Raw genomic sequence first — 24,396 nt, forward strand, 5'->3', positions numbered from 1 at the left:
TCACGCGATTTAGATCGGCTTTGCTATCACAATGTTTGCATTTGTCGGAGCAGAGCCCTTCAGAATACGAGCTACACAATTGGGGATTTGGATAGGTGTTAGTTTGAAGTTCACGCCAGGCTCTGGCCTGTCATTTGGAGAGCGCCTTATCTGCTGGGGGGCATCTGAGTCTTGCAAGCCTATACAGGGCGGGAGGGCTGCACGACCCAGCTGGGCGGGACAGTTGTTGAGCTAGGTTATTAGTCGCCGCAATACCAGCAAGGGAGGCATGCGCAGGCGTCCAGATTAGACGAATGCGCCGTGTGCGAAAAATTTAGCAGAATCCGTGCTGCTTGTGGGGAGATTCTTCCCAACGTATAGTTACGCACCCCCAATTTTTAGTCGTTGAACAATGTTTTCTGCCGGGGATCCCGCAATGGCTGTTTCTTCTCCAACATGAGTGCAGAGTTGGGTGGAAAAAATTTATCGTCAACTAGACAACTTGCAGACCTCTTTATATAAGCCTTCCCGCAATTTTTTTACAACAACAAAAGAACCTCGTTCACATACTGCGTTATCACATCCTTTCATTGTGAACGAAATAGGAAAGCGCGAAGTGAAAGTCGTCCTCCATTATAATTAATTAGCGGTTGGACCTTTCGGTTGTTACTTTTTGAAAATTTGGCACTTTTTTCGGTGTTTATTTCAGAGTGCAGTTTTCGTTCTTTTTTTCCTTCTGTTCATATTATTTTGTACGGATGAACTGCCAATTTTTCGGTGATAAAATATAGTATTCTGAGCGGTCAGAACTATATTTTTATCAGCACTACCAGTCCATTTGTCAGCAATTAACGCAATGTCGTACTCAGATCTGTCCTCCTAAAACAAAGCGCGCACACCATTATAAAAAAGCGTCGAAATTTAAACGATGGAGCCATAAGACAAAAACGCAACTGGGAGTTCTTGGAGGGCCTTTGGGTACCTTTAGGGTTACCTTTCGCAGTAAAAAACGAATTAGAAAAATTGTACTTTATCGTTTTCAGTTAAACCTAAATGTCGCGGAGGTCGCGCGACAGGTTTAAATCGATCTGTTACGCTGTTTAACTAATTGACCGAAATTTGTCGCCCGACGTTTGCGACTCGAAAGTGTGACCCAAGTTCAATTCAAAGTTTATTCCCCATCTAACAGTACAGACGGAGGAATCGTAGAAAAAAGCTGCCCTTCGGCAGCTTGACGAGTCTACAATCCTAATTATAACAATCCTAATCTACAATCCTAATAAGTTAAGGGGCATTCCCCCTTTCACCTTTTCGAAAAAAAAAAAAATAACTGACGGCTACTGACTCATCTATCTCTCCTCGGGCTAATCCCTTTGCACGCTGAGGAATGAGCGAAAACGCAGTCTGTGAATGAAGTTTTCTTTTTTCGTTGAAAAAACATTTGCGGGGATTGCTGACGTGACAGAATTTTGCGATTTGTCATTTCTACAATAGGGCTCTGTCTTTTTCATCAGCATCGCACGTGGCGTAAGTACCACCGGCTTATTATATGCAAAGCCAATGAGAGCTCCGTGGGCGCCGCCATATTGCTCGCTGGGCTGTTGCGCGACCTTCGGGCCTCCCCCTCCGAGCTGTTGAAAACCGGTTTCGCTGTCGCTTCCACTACGGCGAGGCGCGCAAACACAGCCCAGTGTAGGCTACCTCGATGGCCAACGCTATCAAGGCACCGTAACCCTCGCCCAGGGAGCCTTCGTTGGGAAGAGAAACTAGAGCGAACATGGAAGTAGGGGTAGCGGAGAAGTGTCGACTGCCGACAGGGGCAGTGGCGTCGAGTTAGTGGCGCTTGTTTGCTATTCCCGAGCAGCGAGATACCTTAAATTACTGCATATCTTCTCTCTAGCTCTCTGTAGACCAAACTGCGTCCTCGCCATCACGTGGAACCCACACTGGACACAGCCGGGTTTTCGACTTGACTGAAAATGCGACGTGCTCTGCGTCGCTTCTTAGCCGCCATGTGCGTTGTAGTTTCTTCACTAATAGAGCAACGAATGCTGCAAACGCGTGAAACTGTGTGTCGGCTACGAGTCAACGAAAAAAAAGTTTAAGGCGCGCAGTTACTAAACCGCACACAAAAGAACGCAAAGGCTAGGCACGAGCGCCTAGCGGGGAAGAGACCTGAAATACGTCACTGCGTCCCGAGAACCGACAAAGCGGCACCGCAAGAGCGATAACAACGGCGCAAACGCGGCAGTTTCCGAAAATTCACGAGGTCCACCACCCCCCGCCATCGGAGCGCGACTACTACTAGTGCCTCTGTAGCGCGACTGAACGTGCCACGAACAATGGCTCGCGGTCGGCCGAGACAATAATTCGCGGCAGAGGAGGGGAAAGGCGAGCGACAGGGGGAAGGGGAGGATCATCCGTCAAAAAAGCAGGCCTCCACTGCGAGACACACACGGGAGCTTGGCCGCGAACGGGGAAGCACACCGCGCGGCACAATACGAGGCCCGATAGCGCGCGTGAAACATGCCAAAGCGAGCAGCTGAACCGGCTTACAGGCGCTTTTCAGACAGGTGTCCGCCGAACGGGCGGCTTAAAGTAAAGACGCGCTGAGCGCGCCAAGACTCGGGGGACGACACACTCAGTGGATTAGAGCGCAAGAGACAGGAGTGCAGTACGCTCGTATCGAAAGGAAACGGTTAAGGGTACGGCAATTCTTGGAAGAAGTCTTGACAAGAGCAGCGCCAATACAGTCGCAGACAGTACGCGCCGGGTTATCACCTGAGGAACAATAGCCCGTGCAAAGCGCTTCAAGAATAAAACCAAACTGCCCTCGGGAACAAAATGTCCGAACACGAAATGTCCGGACACTGGATTTATTTAGAATGCACATCAAATGCCCCTAGTATGGGGTATTACGAGAGGGGTAACGCTATTGCATCAAAAGAATGCATCAGTTATTGGAACAGCAAAATGTTTGCTCGAAGATGTTGGGGACTGGAGCAGAGCACGACATCAGTGGGAATGCCATTCCAGTCTTTTTGCATTATGGATAAAAAAAAATGACAAGATATGCACAACAGCATGGGAAGGCGGCGGGTAAGCACTTTTGGTGTGGCTGACACGTTGCGAAGTTCGGTGTGAGGGCAGGATGACTGTGTTGGAAAGCTGCGAACGATAAAATCCATGGAAAGTCGATAAACTTTACGCCGATGAACGAGAGCTGGACTTTATATACATTAGCGAAGTAGCTGTAGTTACAGTTAACGAATCGGGCAGCTCGATTCTGTACTGATTCGAGTTTTGGTAAGGAATGATTGATGCGGGTTCCAAATGCCCGTTACGTACTGGAGACTACAGAGAAAAACCCCGCGAAAGTGGGCGGTGGGCTTTGGGCACTTCTCGGGCAACAATGAAACCGTTCATTCACGAGCCACGGTATCGGCAGGCCCGAGAGTCCAAGTGAACTTGAAGACATGCGCGTGAAATTGACGCGACGCTACTAGGGCCAACATCATTCTACCTCCGCACCTTGCTTTAATGTGCAGCATCAAAAGGAAGCAAGGCTGCTGCATGCGGTCTCCGGGGACAGAGACCTCACCTGATAGCGCATCATCTGATGATGGTTGTGACTGTGGCGCAGAGGCTGATGCTGCTGAGTCTGATGGTGGTGGTGGTGATGATGATGACCGTTGGTGACGCCTTGGTGCTGGTCGTAGGCGGCCACCATCAGCTGGTGGGCCTGGGCGCCGCCGTCCTCGAGAAAGCCCATGGACCCCTGACTGCCACCGCAGCTCTCGTAGGGAAACATGGTGGCGACAGCGAACAAGACGCTGCTCGCGGCCCGAAGCGCGCGCACAACCACATCAAGCTACGACGGAGATCACCGCACCACGCCGCCGACGCGACGCACCGGCCATCGCGCGACAACCGACACACACGGCGAAATCCACCCTCGCTTCAGCGGAGAACAACCGAGGATACTCGCAGCGGGAATAGTAGAAGCCCTCTGGGGAACACCACCGGCCGCGCAGCCACACAAGACGACGCGCTACGAGTGCGGCACCACCCACTATCGAGAAGCGAACGCTGCGCCGGAGCGTCTCCTGCGCCTACTACCGCCGCTGCGTGCTTGGCAGCGTGTGTGTGTCGCGCCGTTGCTTCCCCGCGCTCGCCCGTACGGCCACCGCGCCGGAGAGCGTCATCGGGGGAGGGGGAAAAAACGGCGGAAACAAAGAAAAGAGGGAGGGGGGGAGCTTCACCACACCGACAGGAGAGGAGAAATCGCAAGTACTAGAGAGACCACTATACGGGAAAGGATAGAGGAGAGAGAGACGGCGAAGTCGCCTCTCCCGCCTCGTGCGCGCTCGAGCGAGAGAGCGCGCGCGCCAAGCGGAGAGGGGAGGGTGCGACAGAAACAGCAAGAGGCGATGGAGAGAACGGCGCACCGAACGGCACCAAGAACGAAATGCGGGGAGCAGTGCGAATAGCTGGCACCGAGCGGCACAAACGCACAAGAATCCAAATACGAACAGACGAAGCACCACGCAGGGACGGATGAAACAAAATACGAAAATCGGCCACAAGCTCAAGCGAAAGACGGAGACTGGGGAGGTGAGGAGTAAGCAGAGGGGCCAGAAGACGAAAACCCGACAGCCGAGAGGAAAAGCGCAGCGAAAGCGGCAAAGAACAGCGACGAGAGAGAGTGAGAGAGGATGGTCGGAAGGCAGGCAAACCACGTGCAAAGCAAGGCTACCCTCTCCCGTTCGCCCCGCTTTTGCGCCTTCCCTTTAGAGCACGTCCTTTTCTACGTTATTGCTCGCTCTTCATCCCACCTTTCGTTCCTTTTTTTTTTTTTTTTCATCTTCAGCATCCCCTCCACTCCTCCCGGCGACCTAACATAATCGCGCACTCTGTCCCGCGAGCCCGTCCCCTCCTCCTTTGGACGACGCGCATTCGACCGGAGGGATCCCCGCTAACAAAAACAAAAGCCGAACGAAAAGGAAAAGCACGCGCTAAAGAGCCCCGCTCCTTCCCGAGCATTCCCGGAAAGAAGCCAGCCAAAAAAATAATAATAATAAGCAGGAGAGAGAGATGAGAGCGATGGCAAACAAAAAGACAGCGATGCAAGAACTCTGCGCGAAACAGTAATATCGACGAGGGGGGAAACAAAAAATAAAGAATCGCAAAGAGAGAAAGGCAACCAGGATTCGCGCGTGTGGCGTCCTCCCGAAGCCAGGAAAGCTCCGAGAAGAGAGAGCGCAGGAAGCGAAACAAACACCCACAGAAGAAGGAGATCGGAGGAAAGCCGAAAAGAAAAAAAAAAAGGAGAGAAAAATCAGTCTAGCGCCAAAAGAACGAGAGAAGACGGCGACGTCAAAGCAGCAGCAGCAACAGCGGCAAGCAGGCGCAGCACGCAGCGAGACCCGAAACGCGCCGAGAAGGCTCCCAACCGCCGTCGTCATGATCATCGCCGTCATTTTCGTCCCTTTCTTCGTTGCTGCTGCATTTTCCGCAGCAATGAACTGGATCGCTGGCTGGCAGCGCCAGCGATCCAGTAGAGAGCGCACAAACGCGCACAAGGCACACAAGAGAGCGGAGCGAAAAAGCCGGCGCCGCCGAGCGAACAAGAAGGCGCAGCCCGCTACAGCGGCGTAATTGTCTTTCGCTGCAGCGATCGTCCACGACGTCGTCGTCGTGAGGATCGGCGGCGCGTACCGCCATAACACACACGCCGCGACAGACGCACGCCGCGCTTTCTTTGCTCTCGGTTCCTTGGCTCGCCCGAGCGCCCTGCTCACATACGTTTAAATTATCCGGGCCGCGGCGCTGCGGGCGCACACCCCTTTCGGCCCAGGCGAGTTGCGCAGAGCACGCTCGCTTTCCCTCTCTAGCTACGGCGAAAGCGTACGCAGGGCTGCAGAAAATGGTAACGGAACTGAGGCCGATCCGCGTAGAAGACCGCCACTGCGAATACGCGCGTATTGAAGGTTTACATATTACAGTAATAATAAACGGGTTTGAGAGGACGCATGCGAGCAAAATCCCAAAAAGCGTGGCGAGCGAAGACACAAACACCTACCCACTCCGCCCTCTTGGGTTCTTCAAAACAACAATATGCGTGTTTCCGCGCGAAAAGCGACGCGACAACAAATATTACACGTTTATCATACAGTGCTTACAGGCTACCGGTGTAGCGGAGCCCTGTTACGAATGAGCCGGCATGTGCCGTAGAAACGCGGACGAAAATACTCCTCGGATACGGTAAGCCCGTACCGCGGTACCGGGGCCCCAGCAGCAAAACCGCTGTTTGGTGAGCGGTGGCGAATACGCACCGGTACGTGCACATCGAAATGTAGTCCTTGGAACTGGAGACGGCCTGCAAAACGCCAGGGCGAGATTATTTATATATTTCAGTTCGAACTTTCCTCTGATAAGCTTGCTCGCTTGGAAAGGCATCTTGCGGAGTACAAGCAACTACCGCCCGGTCATGCCGCCGTCGACTGTGGAGCGCATTCAGTCGTTCTTCAATAGTTCAGAAGAGCACACATTACGATAACTAAAGCACGCGAGTGTAGTGAGTAGATAAGGATACCGTCCAAGTTGTACGTCACTTGGCCTAGTCGGTATGCGCGTCTTGTGTGAAGTGCCAATCTGTGGTCGCTTCGTTGGCAATCGTGGTGCCACTTGCTTGACAAGCCGTCGAGCTACGCTCGGCTTTGGCGCTTGTATCACACGATATTGTTGTGGTCCGGGATCTTAGGCGGGGAAATCCGCCGAAGATGGGACGGAGGTTACCGATATGATCAAAACTGAGGATATATTCACTTTCTTGGGTTGCGCACAAATACATAGAATGGCAGCAAATAGAGCTCGAGGGGAGGACACCAGACAAAGACTCTGTCCGACTGCCTACCTGAAAAGGTGACGCGAATGTATGTCACACGCGGAGCTGCGATTACCTAACTTAGCTCTCGAGACATGACTGCTGGAACTGACTCGCTCGTATCGAATTCACGTAGACAGAAAAAATTTGGCTGGCCTTGCTCGGCTCGATCCCTCGACTCGACCCGCCGCTGTCAGGTTCATGTAAACGAAGCTCGAGACACGGGTCCCACGAGCTCAGACTGGTGGTGCTTCTAGCAGCTCGATTCCAACATGTATGAATGACATTACAAAGACATGGAGTAGCTCCGATCTGACATTTCCGCGGCTTACCGAAAGCGAGAACACTCGTGGACAACAAAAGCGAGTTAGCGGACAGCAAGTTCGCATTTCTACACGAATGCAGGCGTGAGCCGTCGTCGCCTCATGCAACGGTAACACGCGGTACACTAAATGACTCTGTCGTGCCCGCCTGCACATCACCGAACTGTTGACGCAATTCAAGAAACGCGTTGTTTGCTTTCCGCTACACAAACCTGAGAGATACGGCCCACACACGCGCGACGCTATCAGCTAGTTAGCGAAACGTTGCAGCTTGAACCCCACGATCCCGACTGCACGTGATCGTGCCTAGGCAACAAAATCAACGCCCCAGTGCGCGCTAACGTTCGTCACAACCTTGCGCAACCGTATGTCCACGCTCGGCGTAATAAAACTTCCACACTTCCCGCGTATTCTTTCAACGCAAGGAGTGCGCCGCATAAAGTTCGCTGCGGCGGCCAGGAAAAACAAAAAAAAAAAAAAAAACGCCCACCAGTCCAGGCCACACGGCCGCTGAGCGACACGCCCACGCGGTGCGCGTCTCCGGTACTGGGACAGCGACCGTTTTAAAAACTTTAATGCATGCAAAGCGGAGCAGGCTGGATGAGGGACGATGCGCCGTTTCGCGCACGCCTACGGTCCACGGATTAGCCAGGCACGATAGCGAGCTTTCCATTTCCTTTCTTTTTTTTTCGGCGAACACCACCGCTAACCGATAAGTGGGAGTGCTCATTTAAAGCGACGCCCAAAAAAAGAGCACGCGGTCGAGAAGCAGGAGCGATGTACGCGACCGCCTACCCGAAAAGTTGACGCGAATATACATCACACGGGGAGCTGCGATTACTTAACTTAGCTCGCGAGACAGGACTAACCTGCCCGGCATGCATCCGTCCCGAACGTCTCCACTTAGAGCGTCGCTAGTTTCGTCGTGGTCGTCTGGCAACATGCGGTACGATTCTCCAGAAAGCAGTTCAAATTAACTGACCACCTAACTCGCGCCCTACGCATGGAACACCCAACCCTACGCTTGGAAATTCCTTCGTGCAGCATATAGGGCCGTCTTTTCGTTGCGGCTTTCCTACGGGAGCTCCTTCAGAAGGAACAGGCATAGGCGATCTTATTCGCTTGCCATTACTTCCTCTCCATCTCCAAAGCTCGTAAAGGCAGCACGGGTAGCAAACCTTCAACGTGTACATTTACAGCTAGGAGCACTGCTATCCAGGAGAGCAGTCCACTCGCAAACGGACCGACGAATTGTGGGCAGAGGCAAAACAGAAATTGGCAAAGCAGGCACGGGGAAATGAAAACGTCGACGTCAAATGCATTTTATGCATTGAAAGAAGTAAAAGCCCAAAATGAAGCAATAGGTGCGTCTAATTTTTGGCCTCGTATAAAAAAAAAAACATCACTTGCACTCTTCACGACATTGTGCTGTTTTTATAGCACACAAGCTGCTAAGCTTATGCGCGAAACAGTTAAAAGGGGGCGAACTTTTTCTCTACATCCCAGTTTGTTTAGAACATTTCCCTTCCTTCAGAATTTCGATGGAGGCGATACTCTAGAGGCCCGTGTACTGTGCGATGTCAGTGCACGTTAAACATCTACAGGTGGTCGAAATTACCGGAGCCCTCCACTACGGCGTTTCTCATAGCCTGAGTCGCTTTGGGACGTTAAACCTCCATAAACCATAAGCCTTCCTTCAAAGACCAAGAAACACAGGACAAGAGCGTAGGGTGAGAAAGAATGTAAACTTTTTTTTCTCCTAGTTTTCCAGTTTTGCACATGAGAAAAAAAATGTGGTTTACTGTCAGCACGCCTGGAATGTTTAGACTTCACTTTTTTTTTTGTTCCGTGAGTCTGTGAGCAGGCGCGAGCGGGGCGCAGATATCTGTGCATGTCAGATATCGGCGCGTGGGCACGTGCATTAGCGCGCGCGTCGGAAGCGGGGCCCGGTTTACAACAATGGGCTCTAGGCGACTCTTTTCTTCATGGCTGGAAGCTCTTCCAGGTTCCCTCAAAAATTTCTTGGCATCACTGAAGCTTGACATTGACACGTCAAGCTTGACGTGTCAATGTCAAGCTTGACACGGCTTGACATTTTTTTCAGACGGCTCGCGAGGGAGAGCCAGCATGGAGCATGGAGGTGCATGCCACTTTTCGACGCCCGCCGCGGTGTCGATCGAGGTGGGGCTTAAGATGCCGGGTACACGACAGCAATTGTCAAAATGGAATGTCAGGCGGTCGGCATGGCAGGCACTGGCGACACATCAACGGTGTGTTCGGTGAAGGGTCATGGCAGGGAAGACGGTACACGCGGATGGCCACGCATCAAGGCGGAGCGAAACCGGAACGTATCGCTCCCCCCCCCCCCCCCCCCAGCTCCACCGTGGGAATTCCCGAGCGTAGTGATGAGAGGAGAGGGAAAAGGCTGAAATTCACAATTCGACTATAGACCTTTCCAAGAAGGGCTCCCTGGGCACTGCCATATTGTTGCCTGGACTGCAGTGGGCACCTCGCGCTAGCATGGTGGAAGCGGCGAAATGCCTCCTCTCTGGACTGCTGGAAACCGGTTCCGCCGCCGCTGGAAACCGTGAAGCTCTGCCCACATTCAGCCTCCGCGCACCGAATTCCTCCACGACGAAAAAGTAGCCCGCTGCTTACACGTTCCTCGTTACGTAAACAAGAAGCTTGTCACAAGAAAAAAATTATGAGCTCTAGAATTTTGATACGTGGATTGTTTGATATAGTCAGACGTTAAAGAGTTCTTTTCGTTTACAGTAGCGATTGGCCGGCGGAGTAACACAAGACGCCGCGGACCGCGGCCCAGTGTTAGCAACTGCTATTTTTTAAGTTTATACTACTGTAGAGGTAACTCAACCACCGCGGTGGCTCAGTGATTAAGGCGCTCGTCTACCGAGCCGGAGTACCCGGGTTCAAACCGACAGCGGCGGCCGCGCTTCGATGGAAGGCGAAATGCAAGAGGCGTCCGTGTGCTGTGCCATGTCAGTGCACGTTAAAGATTCCCAGGTGGTCAAAGTTATTCCGGAGACCTCCACTAAGGCACCTATTTCTTTCTTCTTTCACTCCTACCTTCCTCGCTTACGGCGCGACACAGGTGTCCGCCGAGATATCTGAGACAGATACTGCGCCCCTTTGTTTCCTCAAAAACCAATTTACCAATTTATAGAGGCAACTCAGCTTTGACAAGGCGCATTAGATTGGAAAACTTTTATTAGCGGCTTTAGTTGCAACACGGTTTGTTGATCTTGATAGGTGGCCGTCAGTGGAGACTGGCGCGACCCCTTGGGCTCTTGTCACGACCTGCACTTGGGTTTCCAGGTAGGAGCTGAGTAGCAAGGTCTCAAAAAAATTCTTCGCTGGACGATAATCGTGAAGCGGCGTCCTTTAACATCCCAGGCATACGGAAACTTTATCAGAGCCCCTTTAAAGACCCGTTCAAGTATGACGGTAACAAAATTGCGCAGAAGATTCAAAAGTTATCAAGCAATAGATAGCTTGAGAATCATAACTGCGGCATAAACTTAACCCCCTTTTGTCAGATGGGAAACGTCATAGTAAGCGTACAACGGCAAACGCATTGGGGGAAAACAAATCAGACGAGGCTTAAAATACTCAATGAACTCACAAAAAAAAATTTAAAAATTGGTGGAGCCCCAATGAGGTGAATGAAATTTAGGCAGATCAATTTTTCGGACACCAAATTCCCAGCGCCAGACAAGAAAACGCACAGGCAACGCACGCGTGTAATACAAGCGGCAACTCGGTCGCTCCAATCGCATGTGACAGTCACGGGCCTCTCTGGTGCAGTATCCGTTTAAAGTAGGTCAGCATCCGACTGCATGGATAATCAAAGGCACGGTCGACGCACAAAAACGACCTAACAGTGGCCACATGTACAGCTTGCGACACGCTGGGCAGGGCATGTAATTCAAAGGCAAAATAACCACTAGTCCTTAAAGGGGCTGCGAAACACTGCTTGGGGGGATACTGGCTATACTGCAGGTGGATTCTTTATGTCACACAGATGCTGACTTAAAAAGAATTACAGGAACGGGAGTTATTCAATGAAGAAATTTCAAAATACAAGCAAACAAAACGCTGCCCTCAACTCGATTTTGGCGGGGCTTCCCACTCCTATTTCGCTCTCCCTATGACGGCACCTGGCGCAACCAATCAAAACAGCCAGCCAGAGCACGTCGCGGAAGTTTGCACTCCATGGTTGCCTGCTCTCTGTAACTCGTTCTAGCTGAGAGGCAGCGTTGTTTCCATGCCAGAGCCCCTGGTGGCGTATATTTATTTTACTTGCTTTGCAGGGCTTTTATCTAAGACGAACAAGTTGTTTTTGTTGATCTAATATAAAACATCAACAGGTGAGAAAATGTGTCTATTTATTCACACAATTTGCAGTATATTTACTGTTTGTTTAATCATCAAGTTCGCGCCAGATGATGTCATATCCGCTGCTAAAACCCGCCACTGTGTGGGGACACCATCAGAGCAATGAATTTGTTTTTTGGGGGACATTAAAATATTAAAAAACGGAATATAAGCAGTATTACCGACGCTAATAGCACCATTGTAACTCACTGTATGCGATCAACAGAAAAAACAGTCAACTAAGATTGTGTTTCTGGGCCCCTTTAAGGGTAACGGAGTGGATTCCAAGAGAAGGCAAGCGTAGCAGGGGTATCATTAAGCAAGGACGCGATCTAGGAGCCTTAAGCGGAAACGACCAGTTCCGCGATCCTTCTTACACCGCAACCAAACCTCCGAGAAGGCCTACTCGATTTCATCAATCTACAATGGCAGCGAGCCCACCGTCTCCCACCGGGCTGGGTTCACCTGCGAAAGAAGTCGACGCTCAAATACGGTCCCGCGCAACCTCCCGTACATTCTGGACAGATCGTGCAAACAGACCCGGCCTCCGTCCTTCATTCGTCTCTGGGCCGCAGAAATGCCTTCCCGGTGACACCTGCAGCCACGTAGAAGAGCTACCCAATCCTCCGCGCGTGCAGCCGACTCCGCCCGCGTAAGGCATCCGCCCAACGGAGCTTGCTCTCGAATAACGATCACGACGGCAGGATAAAAGAAAGAGAGAGAGAAAGAGACAACGGTGACGACGACCGATGCGCTGGGCAGCACCGTTACGCGCGCGGGCCGAGAGCCGAGAATGATACGCCCACCACAGCACAACTACCACCGCGGCTCGCTTAGCAACGCGTGGTATAAAAGAGGAGAAAAAGAAAGGAAGGGGGGGGGGGGGGGGGGGACGGCCGTCGTTGGGAATGCAAAGCGCATCCCAAATCACCGATCGTGGGACGTCGCGTGGCTCGGCTGCGGTCAGCAGCGCGGATGAAACCCGTGGGCGGCGGCGGCGGAGGACTCGAGCTCCATCCACTTCGCCCAATTGCACCGACCGGAAGAGCGCGGTGAACCACCAGGCGGCGGCGTCGATTTCCGGTTGCGATAGCGACACTACCTCCCCATCGACCCCTTCGGTATCGCGTCATGGGATGAAATCGGCGCACGACCCGAGGTCACGCACGCACGCAGCACACTGCGAAATAAAATGCCGCAGAAAAGGCCGACGAGCAGCTTGCGTTTTCTAGGGCTTGCCCAATGTAGAATCGTCGCGAGAACAGGAGTCGAAGGCACTCGTGAACATACTTCGTAATTTCTTGACGGCAGGCCTTCGTCAACCGTAATGGTGGTGAACTCTCCGCCTGCCGTGGGATCTTCACAGTGCTAACGATTGCGCTGCACTATACGGATCGTGATGAGGAGAGCACACGGGATGACAATCTCATATTTATTACCATCGTTATTACCATGCAAAATGTACATCAGGAAGCGTGATTTAAGTCTCAAGCTGCGTGCTTAACCGAGCGATACGCTTCGGAGGAAAAGCGACGTCAGCATGAGCTCCCCAAAGGTAATTAGGCACCCTGACAATGAAAAAATAAGAAAAATGTTGTTTTCAAACCCTCGAACAGCCACCCTCTCGCATCACATTCACTCACTCTCACTCGCACACACGCGGGCGCGCCGAGAAAAAAAAAAAAGAAAAATCGGAGAGCAGTGAAGTCACGTTGCACCCTGCATAACAATAATACCCCCGTGCAGATAGGAGGAAGCGACTCGTGTCGGACACGAGCCGGAAAAGGTCAAAGACCCCGAATCATTTCCGCGACTGCAGAGCGCGCCGCAACGCGAGTGCGCACATGCGCCACGCCAAAACAGTGCGGGAGAATTAAAAAAAGTAGCCCCCCCCCCCCCCCCCCCCTTTTCCCATACTGTGTGGCTGTCCCAGCGTGGCATGTTTACGCGCCCTTGCGAGCGCGAGCCGCACTCGTCGATTCCCGACGGCACGCTAGTCTTGACGGTGAGCGCGCCGGCGATCGCTTCGAGGTCGACGGCGTACTGGCGAGCTCAGAAATCTTGGGGAACATTAGCGAGAGCAAATCCGAGAACAGCCATCAAAGGCCAGGAAGAGGTAAAAACATGTGAGAAAAACCGTCAAGGCCATCAAAAAGAAATCGCTAACAGGTACTACATCCTCCAGCCATCCCAAGCTTTATGGTTTTCTTTTTTAGTGACTTCAATAAAAGTTGTGCTCTAGTGACCATCAATGGTACCAGTCGAAGTAAAACCGACGCAGATACGCGGCCGAGGCGATGGCGCGGAGTAGTAGTGGTAGGCCCACGATCGTTGCTCAATGCTCGGAACGAAACGACGCAAGAGGATGCTCAGAATTAAAAAAGCGGAGATAACTGGTGACCTAAGCTTTTTCTCTTTTTCATTTTCCAACCAAACCCGAAACGATATAAATGCGCAGAAAACGTCACACCCATAGGTGCGCTGCCATGGGGGGGCTTCCATTTTTCCTTCTAAACGCACCTGCGCCCCATCGGCGGCCAGGGCACAAACAAACAAAAAAAAACGGCGGAGAGATAAAAGCCGCGCATCCTGGCGGCTTGCTAGCGAGACGCGCTTCGACGAGCAGTTTACGTGAACCCCCCCCCCCCCTCTCTCTCACAATAGCTTCTTTTGTATTTTTATTCTCCCTACCTGTTCCGAGGTCGGGAACACTACTCCCCGCGCCATAGATACAGCAGCAGATCGTGGTTCGGCGCACCAGCAAAAAACGCCGGTCTACGGCGCAGGTGACTCTTGTCTTATTTATATTTAATTCCCGGTGGCGCATCACTGGGGCGTACGACGAAAACGCGTCGCAAAAAAAAAAAAGAAACGCGAACGCCGGTGACAAAGCACGGTTGCAAACGTGATCGGAAAGTCGTCGCGACCCGATCGCCGCCTAATCGAAATACTTTGTGCTCCGCGCAAAAACCACCTGCACCTACTACCTGCCAATCGAGACAGAAAAATGCCCCCAAACAAGGCACGCGCGCAGTGTGCAGCTCTGAAAACACTGGGGCGACTCGCGAAGCAGTGCGTAGGCCCCTTGATTCCGCATTTCCCTTTTCTCCTCTTCTTGAGGCCTGTCACTGCGAAGCACGATGGAATAACACCCGTTTTGTGAACGGACACAGCTTAACTTCACGAAACGAAAAACGAAACAAAAGTCGTGAGATAAAGGAGGTATGAGTGCCGGACTTGCCCCAAACAGGCCGGAAAACTTTTACTTTTTTTTTAGCCTACCTGTCCGGGCATATCACCTCTCGCCACTACAGAACTAATTAAGAATCCAGTCAGCAAATAAAAAAAAATCCAGCGCAAAAAACGGAACGGACCCAAGAAGATCACGGCCGCGCTAACCCATTATCGCCAACTGGCCAACTCGGAATCGAGAGCAGCCCCAGCGGGAGGGGTGCGAGTACTCGGCGGCGAGATCCAGACAGCGGTGACGTCCAGACAAAGGTGACGTCACTTTATTCCAAATGCAGCGAACCCAAGCGCCGGAAACGGGAGGGAGGGAGGGAGGGAGGGGGGGGGGGGGGGCGACCCGCGAACGACACTACTCTCAGGGGTTGAGGAGTGTGAAGGATGGAAGAAATAATAAGTGAAATGAGGGCGGCACTGCGCGCACAGTGTATCGTGTAACGAGGCTCGGCAGGCAGCAAGCAGCGGCGGCACAAGTGCGCCCAGAGCGAGAACCGCCGGGAAAGGGAGGCGAGCGCCATAGAATAAAGGGGAGGGGGGGGGGGTGGAATGGGAGGCGACATGGAGGGCGCTCGTTGGCGTCGAGGCATTACACACCGCTCGGCTATTCACCTCCCTCTTCCATACTCAGATGTCTGTATTAAAGAACAAAGCGACGCATGCGCAAAAAGCAAAGCAGTGGGGCGCGGAGACGGTAGGTGCCCGTCGGAACAGAAGAGAGCGCGGCGCTGAATACACGCACCGACCTTAAAATGCGCGCAGCTACGCATCATCCGCCCTCGCCCCAAAACACACCGCCGCACTGACATAAGCTGAGGGGAAGAAAAACACAACACGCCATAAAGAAACCTAAGGGGGTTATACGGGGGGCCGAAATAACGAGGGCCATTCTGCTCGGCTCCCCGGAAAGAAACGCGCGAGCCACAGACACGCACCGCGGCTAGACAAGAGGGACGACGACATCAAAAAGCGCGCGTGCGGGTACACAGAGCGGCCGGGAAATCACACAGCGCGCGAGGCAAAGAAAAAAAAAAGCCGGGGCGTAGGGGGAGGGAGGGGGGGGGGAGCGAACACAGCCGGCGGCAGTCGACAGAGTACCGAGCACGCGGGGCTCGCCACGCCGCCGACGAGCACCGGGCTCAAAACCCGCGCCGCGCTAGAGCGCTCCGGGCGAATAGAAAGGAGGTCATCACGCACCCTCCTCATCCCGCACCCACTTTCAGAGAGACTGCCGCCCGAAAAGTGCGCTCCCCGCGGAACTGGCGAAAAAGCGGGCAAAGCGAAATCCAAAGCGCGCGCGCGCTCTTCAGTCGCCGCCGCGAGGTCAATCCCTGCGAGCCACTCTGGGGAGAGAGAAGAGCACGGGAAGAGTAGCGGAGGGAGAACAGCAGCAGCAAGCACTACAGAGCAGCGGCGCGCGGTGCTCGTACGCGGTGCCGATCCTCCCCCTACTCCGACGCCCACGAAATCACGCTTTCTCATTGAAAAATATCGAATCGCCAAGCGGCAGCGCTCTTCACGCACGAACAACACGAGAGAGACGGCCGGTGGAGAGGTTAAGGGTGGGGGGGAGGGGGGGGGGGGGGGGAGCAGCGTCGGCGTCGTGCTTCTCCCCCGCCACCGAGCGAGGGGCGCGCACGCGCTCATGGAAATTAGGGGGTGGCCGCTCGGGCCCGCGCGTTCTATCCATCCTCTTTCGCGACTAGAAGGCTGCAGCGCGCGGCTCAATATACGAGCGGAGCGCGGCTCGGCCGCTATTTATATCGCCGCGCACGCAGGGCCGGGGGGAACGGGGCCCAAACTCCGCGGAATTAAATAAAGCGAGGGCGGGTGACTGCCGAGGGGATGGAGACAGACAAGAGAGGGAGAGGAGGAGGAGACCGAAAACAAGGGACGAACGGGCCGAACCCATAGCTGGCGGGCTGCGCGCACAAAAGCCGCGCCCGCCAAAAAGCGGGACCGAGCACCCGAAGCGAACGAGTGTGGCGCAGAAATGGGGGGGGAGGGGGGTGCATGAACGAGGTCGTGCGCGCAGAAATTGCCGGACCCGCGGTGGCAACCGTAGCGACACCCGATTAGGAGACGCCCCCCCCCCCCCCCCCCCCCCCCCCTAGCCCGGGCCACACGGAGGCGAACAATGACAGCAAACCGAGCCTGGCTCCGAGCCCACTGCCGACGACGACTCCGGGTGGGGTGTCACGTAGGGAAAGGGAACGCCGGTCCCGCACCCTGGCGTCCAACTCGCCCATGAGAACACTATTAGCGCGGAGGGAAATGGAAAGAGGGAAGGGGGGCAGTCAAGGAGGAGGAGGACGCGAAGCCACCTGTCTTCAGCGCGGATCAGTATCTCAGTCGCGTGTGCGACATAATCCCGTCTCGAGCACCGATCTGTCAGAGCAACGCGCCGATCACGCTGCTCCGCCGGTAATCCGTACGAGATACGCCAGAGTTTGTTGACCGGGGAGGATGTCTCTCTCTTCCACCTCGATGACCCGCTCGTGCCCAAACATGTGACCAACTAGCGTAGACCGCGCAATACATCGTGTCAATCCGGGACTGTATAACGATGAAAGGTAAAGAGAACCGCTGAAAGCGGCTCGCCAACCAAGTTTTATTAACCTAGAACGTTTCGCTAGTAAGCCTGCCAGCAGCCTACAGCGAAATTCGACGCGCGAACCCTGTAGCGTCTCCAAGCAGGTCGGTTGTTGATGCACGCAACTCGCAGCGAAGCATCGCGGCGACGAACACAGGTTTTGAACCCTCGACAGATTTTCCGTCACGTGCGGAATGGAACTGAGAGAGTCAAGCGATTATCACGAGAACAATGATTCACGATGCTCGCCTCTAAAGCCACGGTCATTAAGAAATGCTTTGGCGCAACGCACAGGGTCACAGAAAAATGAGAGCATTCATCACGGCGTGCGGCAATGGCGCGCACACCAAGAACATTACTCAAAAGTAACGCTATACAGGTAAAAAAAAAGGAACAAAAGTACGCACGTCGCGCTAGACGCATTCATTCACCACCAGCACGCAGGCATTAAAACCAGCCTAGCGCCACAAGGATCACGCCCATGCAGATGCGACGCTCGAGGAAGAACAGCGCAACGAGGTCTTCCGCAAAAGTAACTTTCCACCGCGCCACTCCTCCCACGCTGCTACTCCTTTCGCGAGTCCTCGAAACACCCCAGGGAACGACGATTTCGCGCAGCCAACGCTCTTACCAACCCCCCCCCCCCCCTTTCCTCCTCCTCTCCTCTGTTTCTCTGCGGCCAAAGCATTAATTACACGCGCAACCCACGCCGCCGAACACGCCGCTCCAGTGGCCCGCAGCGGACTCCTCTACACCACACGGCGCCCCATTTACGTTCGCTATACAATGACCGATTTAACACACACGCCGTGTTCTTTCGGGACGAAGGAGACTGAGAAAGGGTAAAAAAAAAATAAATAGCAGATCCTCGCGCGGAGAAAACTGCAAATGCGCATCCGCTTTTGTGTGCATTAATGAGGCGCTCGCTCGTTTTCCTTTACCATTTTTTTTTTGTTGTTGTTGTGGTAGCGGCGAGACAGTGTGGACACCTTTGGACGCATCGTGTTCGTGTATAAGTACTCCCCACCCCCCTTCCGAAAAAAAAAACACGAAAGGGAGTATGTTACGAGCCCCTTAGGACTTCCCGCACAAGTGGCCAAGGAGACGTCCAACGACACCATGCACTTTGTATCCCGACGTAGTCTGGCGTTATACCGAACGCATCGGCTAAATTAAAGGACGCATTTTACCTGCCCGTTCGCGCCCGCTAACTACACTCGTAAATCAAACAAACAAACAAACAAAAGCCTCGTGCGCGCACCGGCACAAAATTTTAAAAAGCCGACGACGAAGCTCGCCCTAAGTGGCCAAGCTAAGTAAGAGGAAAATTCTGCATCGCCTGAAAGTCGAAGCTGCGTACGAGCGTGTTCGCGCCGTGACGGGACATTCAGACTGCAAGTCAGATTTCAATGGTCACAACTCCGGATTAATTCTGACATCCCGGAGTCGATTAACGCGCACCGTAATTCCAATACACGGACGTGCTGGCATCGTCGTCTTCCACAGAAACGCAGCAGGAGATCGAAACGGTTCTTGCCATGGCTGGCAGCTGGCGTAGTATACGCTGCTAGCCACCTATTGTCCATTCCTTCGCTCTCACCGCGGAAGGTGGCGTTCCGCTCTGCTACTACCTGCCATCTGCCCGGTGGCGTGTTACGCCGACTAGGCTGACAAGACTAAAACGTGGAATCCATAAACGGGCGCCTAAGAGCTGCGCTCTAAAAGGTCGGCATGTCGCTTCATCCGCCGGGCAGGCTCTGCTGTGATGCAACGACGATTAACGGGACACTCAGCACAAAATGAAGTCTGTCTATAGCCTCGTTTACATGAACCCGATAGCGGCGGATCGAGTCAGGGGATCGAGTTGAGCAAGGTCAGCCCAACTCTGCGCGTTTACATCAACTCGGTTTGAGCGAGTCGAGACCGGTTCAACTGCAGCGGCACCAAGCGTCGAGCAGCACAGCGCGAGAGGGCAGTGGCAGCCTCAAAGATTGCGGCGCGGAACCGCTGTCTCGGAAGCGCGACGGCGCAGGAGAAAGAGAGGTTAGCGTTTATCACCTCCCCTCTCATTAACCCGACTCTTCGACTCGATCCGGTTTACATGCCATCTGCCGTTGGGGTCGAGCGAGTCAACCCACCTCCTGCAACGGAGTTGACTGGACTCGCTCCCTCGACTACCGGACCCGACTTTGCCGTGTTTACTAGAACCCAGTAACTGGTTTTCAATTCAACTCCTCAACTCAAACCCGTCAAGTAAACGCCGCTAATAACGTTAGAATACCGCTTCCTAACAAGTATCTGGACCGCGCGACCGGCAAGTGAACCCGATAGCTTTATTATTAGCCGCCGACCGGAGTCCACACGGGAGGAGGTGAAAGAAGAGGAGTTCGACTTCCACCTCCACAAGTGTGGTCTCCAACTGGCGGCTAGTAATAAAGCTGTCGACTTCGTTCGCCGATCACGCGGTCCAGAGACTTTTGACCCTGACTGTACATGCCAAGAGAGTGCCACTGAATTGTTTTTTTTTTTTTTTTTCAAGAAAGAAAACTGGACGGAGCTGTCCTCGGTGATCCTCAAGTGCAAGCTTCCGCGCTTCTCTCTACCACTCGCGTTCATTCCGCCGGGGGCGGGGGGGGGGGGGGGGGGGGGGAGTTCTCAGGGTACCCGTGCCTCAGGCAAAACAGAAGAAAAAGCAAAGATGGGGGAGAAACAAAGCCACGCGAAAAACTTTGCGCAATTCTCGAACGGCCCAAAACGGCAGCACGACCATAGCAGTCGCAACTTCTCGTCGTAGAACGTCATAAAGGCTAAAGAAAGAGAAACTAAATACGATGGGGAGGAGTAAAAAAAAGTGGAAGAACAAGAGAGACGATAGGAGGACTGCCGACGAGTGCCTTCAACGGCCCGGCCCAACGCCGGCACGTTCAGCGAACAGGAGGAGACAATCGGGCAAAAAGAAGGGAACTAGAGGAAACGCGCACTTTAAAGGGCGCCGAGGCAAATAAACATCACACGCACCGAGGAAGATGCGGGCAGGGCAGAGAGAGGAGAGGAAAAGAGGCGGAGATGGAGTCGTGAGCGATCTCCCCTTCCCTCCGCGTCCCGGGCAAATAAATGATCAAAAGGAGGAGACGAGACAGGCCGCCCCGCGGCCGATTCAAAACGGCGGAACCTTGAAACGCGCAGCAAGGCGGCTTTTCTTCGTTCCTGTACATATTTTATTTTTCTTTCTTCCACCAATCCCAGCGACCATCCCTTCTTCGCTTCTTTCTTGCTGACTTTTTTTTAGCTGCGAAGTTGCGAAGGGACTTCAGCCAGACCGGCGCTCAGCTTATTTATTTTTTTATTTGTGTACGCACACGCAAAACCGGAAGTTGGGTGGTGCCGGCTCGAGGGAGGCAGGAAAGTAAATAAACAAAGCGTCGTCGGAAAGCGCGGCACCGCAAAACGAAAAGAACAGAGGCGGTCCGGGCGTCAATAAGAGAAGGGCGAAGGGCGAGGTGCTGCACTAACTAGCGCCCACTGCTACCCCACGGGAGCGCGTGAAAACAGTGAATCGTTGAGTTCACGATCCGCTGAGACTACATTCGTACGCTATACGGCCTGCACGGCGAGAATCGCAACTCAAATCTGGATCGCTCGGAAAGTCGGAAAATACGGGAGCGCCTCACGGTGCATAGCACGTTTCCCCTATGGCCATTTCCCGGGAATTTCGAAATCCATCTAAGGCAACCGGAATACTCGCATGGCTTCCCACTTGCGTTAACCACCCTTGCTCGTACAACCGTTCGCACCACCCCAACCGTCAGCGTCCCATTTCCCTCTTGTTCGTGGCAGAGGGCCTGCACTTCCTACAATCGGACCAATACTTCTAGCCTGCTACAATCACCTCCTTCTTTCCTTTCTACGTCTTTGCGAACTTCACGTCCACGACGACAGCGCGGACACCGAACGCTGCTAGACGACACGAGCGCTTACTAAACGGGTGACAATTTATTCCACACGCAGCGATATTATACACGGTGTGTGAGGATCGCGGGGGGGGGGGGGGGGGGGGGGGGGGGACAAAAACATAGAAAAGGACTGAAAAAAAAAAAAGGTGAACACTCGCGACACAAACGAAAGACGGGGAACAAACAGGATGCTTCGAGGCAAAACTCAATATTCTGGCGCCTTTGACAAGGACCTTAGTTTCGCGACCGACAACGAATTTAACATGCTGCGATAGCTTCCCCACTGCGCGCGCGCGAACCGCTTCCCACACATGCCATAGTGAGTCGGTCGGTCGGTCTCCATGAGCCACGTCGCGCTCGACTTCACACTGCCCGGCAAAAGGCGCGCGCTCGGACAACAACAAAGGTAAAGCAACCACTCCAAACAATTCGCAGAAGCGCGCGTCGGGCTATTCCCGGCAAAGAAACACCGGCTTCGCAGTCTATAGCAATCAAACTTTCACCTGCCACCGATGGCTCGCCGCCGTACACAGCATAGTACGCTGCGCGGAACACTCGGCCACGGTCCCTCCGGCACGCATTGGGGCATCCGGGATGCAACGGACGACGCAACACAAAAACAACGCCAGCACGGGCACAGGGTTTCAACCGACGAGCGCGCCGCGCTGTCCCTGCTGCCAGAGACGGATTTGCGCCCGACTGTCCTCTCTGCGCATGCGCAGTAGCATTCCCTCGAGCAAGGCAAAGCGCTTCGTCGCCAGCGTAGCGGCAGCCGAGGCGGCGCCACAGCTTCCGGGGCACGAGGTAGTACGTACGCCGGTATACGAAGTACGTACGCCCACGCGCGGCTCCAACGCCAGCGATGCCCGTGCGCACGAGCTGCAAGCGAGAGCGGACACATCGTGGCTCGAAGGGCTGCTAAAGCAGTCCTCGTCTGTGTCTGTACGTACGACGTTCGCGCGGGTATAATTGGCTCACAACATTAACAGGTCCCTATACCCTCAATCGTGACCCGACCTGTCGGAGACATGCAGACTTAGATATCGAATAATTTTTTTTTCGAGACTCCACATCTTCCTGTTGTACACAAAAAACAATTGCAGCAGCAGTTTGCGCCCGCTGAACGCCAAGGTCTGCTCCTCCGGCGCCATTGGCCGTCGGCTAATTATCCCGACGGAAGCACAGATCTAATAAAAAGAACGTTCGGAATGACGCCAAATTTCTCCGGGAAAGTGTCTGATCTCAAAAGAAACTTGGGTTTAATTTGTGTGGGAATCGAACCCAGGACCTACGGATTGCGAAAAGGGCACGCTACCCATAAGCTGAATGCGTCGTGGTCTCTGACTTGGTGCAATTGTCAGAGACATGGACTGATGCATACATGATTAATTACGAGTTAACTAATAAGGAATCAGAACTCAGGATAGAAAGACCGAGAAGGATGAGGGGGGGGGGGGGGGGGGGGGTCGAATAATGAGAAGGTAAATGCGGTATACGCGAGTTCTAGCCCTGACGCACGGTGACGCTAATACCGATCGCCTGTTACTACGAGCGCCAGAGGCCCAAAAGAAGCGCGAACGAGTGCCCCCAGTTGATAACAGTGCAATCCAAAATGAACAAGGAGAGTGGAGGGGGCAAAGCAGGAAAGAAGGGGTTACTGCTTAAGAGGGTTCACCAGTGGCAGTGTCCATAGGAAATACATGGGAACTTTCAGAAGCTATACCGTGTCTAAACATCGCTCGATTTTCATGAGGTTTGTGGCAGCTTTTTTTTCTTTAGTGAATAGGGGAAATGTTGCGGGCAGATTTTATTGTTTAAGTTTCATTTTTTAACCAATTACACGCAAAGTTCCAGAAAAATGGTGCTTTTAGATATGTCGAACTTTCCTGTCATCTCGGGAAAAAAACTAAGCCAAATATCAAAATTTCGTCTGCAACATTTCCTCCCTTTTTCTTTCTTGATTGTTAAGCCGCAATTTTCATCCATATCAAACCTATTGTTTGCGTTTTACAGGCTCTGAAAGTTGTGTATGTATGTTCTGCGGGAATTTGAATTTCGCGCTAAAATTTTACTAGTGCGACGTGGCTCCACCTGGCGACAAATTATTTTGTCGCTACTACACTCTACCACCAACTTCTTGCTTGTCTGTGTTCGTGCGCACACTTTTTTCTTAGAACCTGGACGATATTGATTTCTTTCTTTCCTTTTTTTCTTGTTTGGGCTGTATTTCGAAAGGATTTCTGCTTTTCTTTTTTTCTCGAGCTTGTGGTGCGAAAAGGAAGCGGGTTGCAAGGCCGCACCCAAAAGCGCCACCCTCTGCCCCCGCAGCACACACAGTAAGGCATTGTTGCCCCTGAAATGTTGCCCCTGGAGCGTGGCGTTGCTACTGCGCGTGTGTGAGTTGAGATGTCTTATATTGATTGTTTTTCGAATAAACGGCAGTCTGTCCTGTGTATTTGTGTTCTGGTCCCGTGTGTTCACTAAGCGCTAGCAAATATGATTCCAAACGCTTTCCAACTAGCCCAAGTTTCCGCTCAACCTGACGTTATTGGTTCATGTAAACAGAGCTAAGGACAGGACATGCTTCTGTAGCTATGTAAAGAAGGCTGCGCGGGAAAGGGAAGAAAACCAGTTATAAGGCCTTGTGCTAGGAGCTCCTTTCTTTCCTTTTATTTGGAGACTGACTACATAGGTGTTCAACACAATGGAACCTTTCTGGGGTAATGTCCTGCGGATGCACCAAGCCTCTCTTCCGCCATTTTAACCGACCGCACCTGTCTGCTCAGGCGAAACCAGTAACCCCACCCCACCCTACCATTGTAAAAGAATTTTTGCAGAACAGCCCAGAGGAAACTTAGGCGACCCAAACCGGAAACGCTAAATTGGTGGGTTACTGGGAAATGGTCCATTGTCTGAACCCCACATCGTTCTTCGCTCTATGGCTTGAGAGGGGTTAACTTTTGTGTGCTTCGGTCCCGGAAACCTTGGCCGCATATCTAGAGAAAGTTCTGGGCTCTACTTTTT

The 24,396-nt window shown here is 53.1% G+C and overlaps 1 protein-coding gene across 8 annotated transcripts in view; it reads right to left on the bottom strand.

The window, feature by feature from the left end:
* da (transcription factor daughterless) overlaps positions 1-24,396 on the bottom strand; it is a 146,132-nt gene that overhangs the window by 100,261 nt on the left and 21,475 nt on the right. Inside the window, exon 1 of one of the 8 annotated variants that reach the window (XM_089548212.1) lies at positions 3,581-8,749. The exons of the other annotated variants lie outside the window; for them this stretch is intronic. Within the exon in view, the coding sequence (XP_089404338.1) occupies positions 3,581-3,790 (210 nt within the window). The 5' untranslated portion in view covers positions 3,791-8,749. Of the gene's footprint in view, positions 1-3,580; positions 8,750-24,396 lie in introns of those variants that run through there. 8 annotated transcript variants of the gene reach the window in all.

The sequence above is a fragment of the Amblyomma mixtum genome, chromosome 6 (assembly GCF_055824585.1).
Source record: "Amblyomma mixtum isolate Tamu chromosome 6, ASM5582458v1, whole genome shotgun sequence".
Taxonomy (NCBI): Eukaryota; Metazoa; Arthropoda; class Arachnida; order Ixodida; family Ixodidae; genus Amblyomma; species Amblyomma mixtum.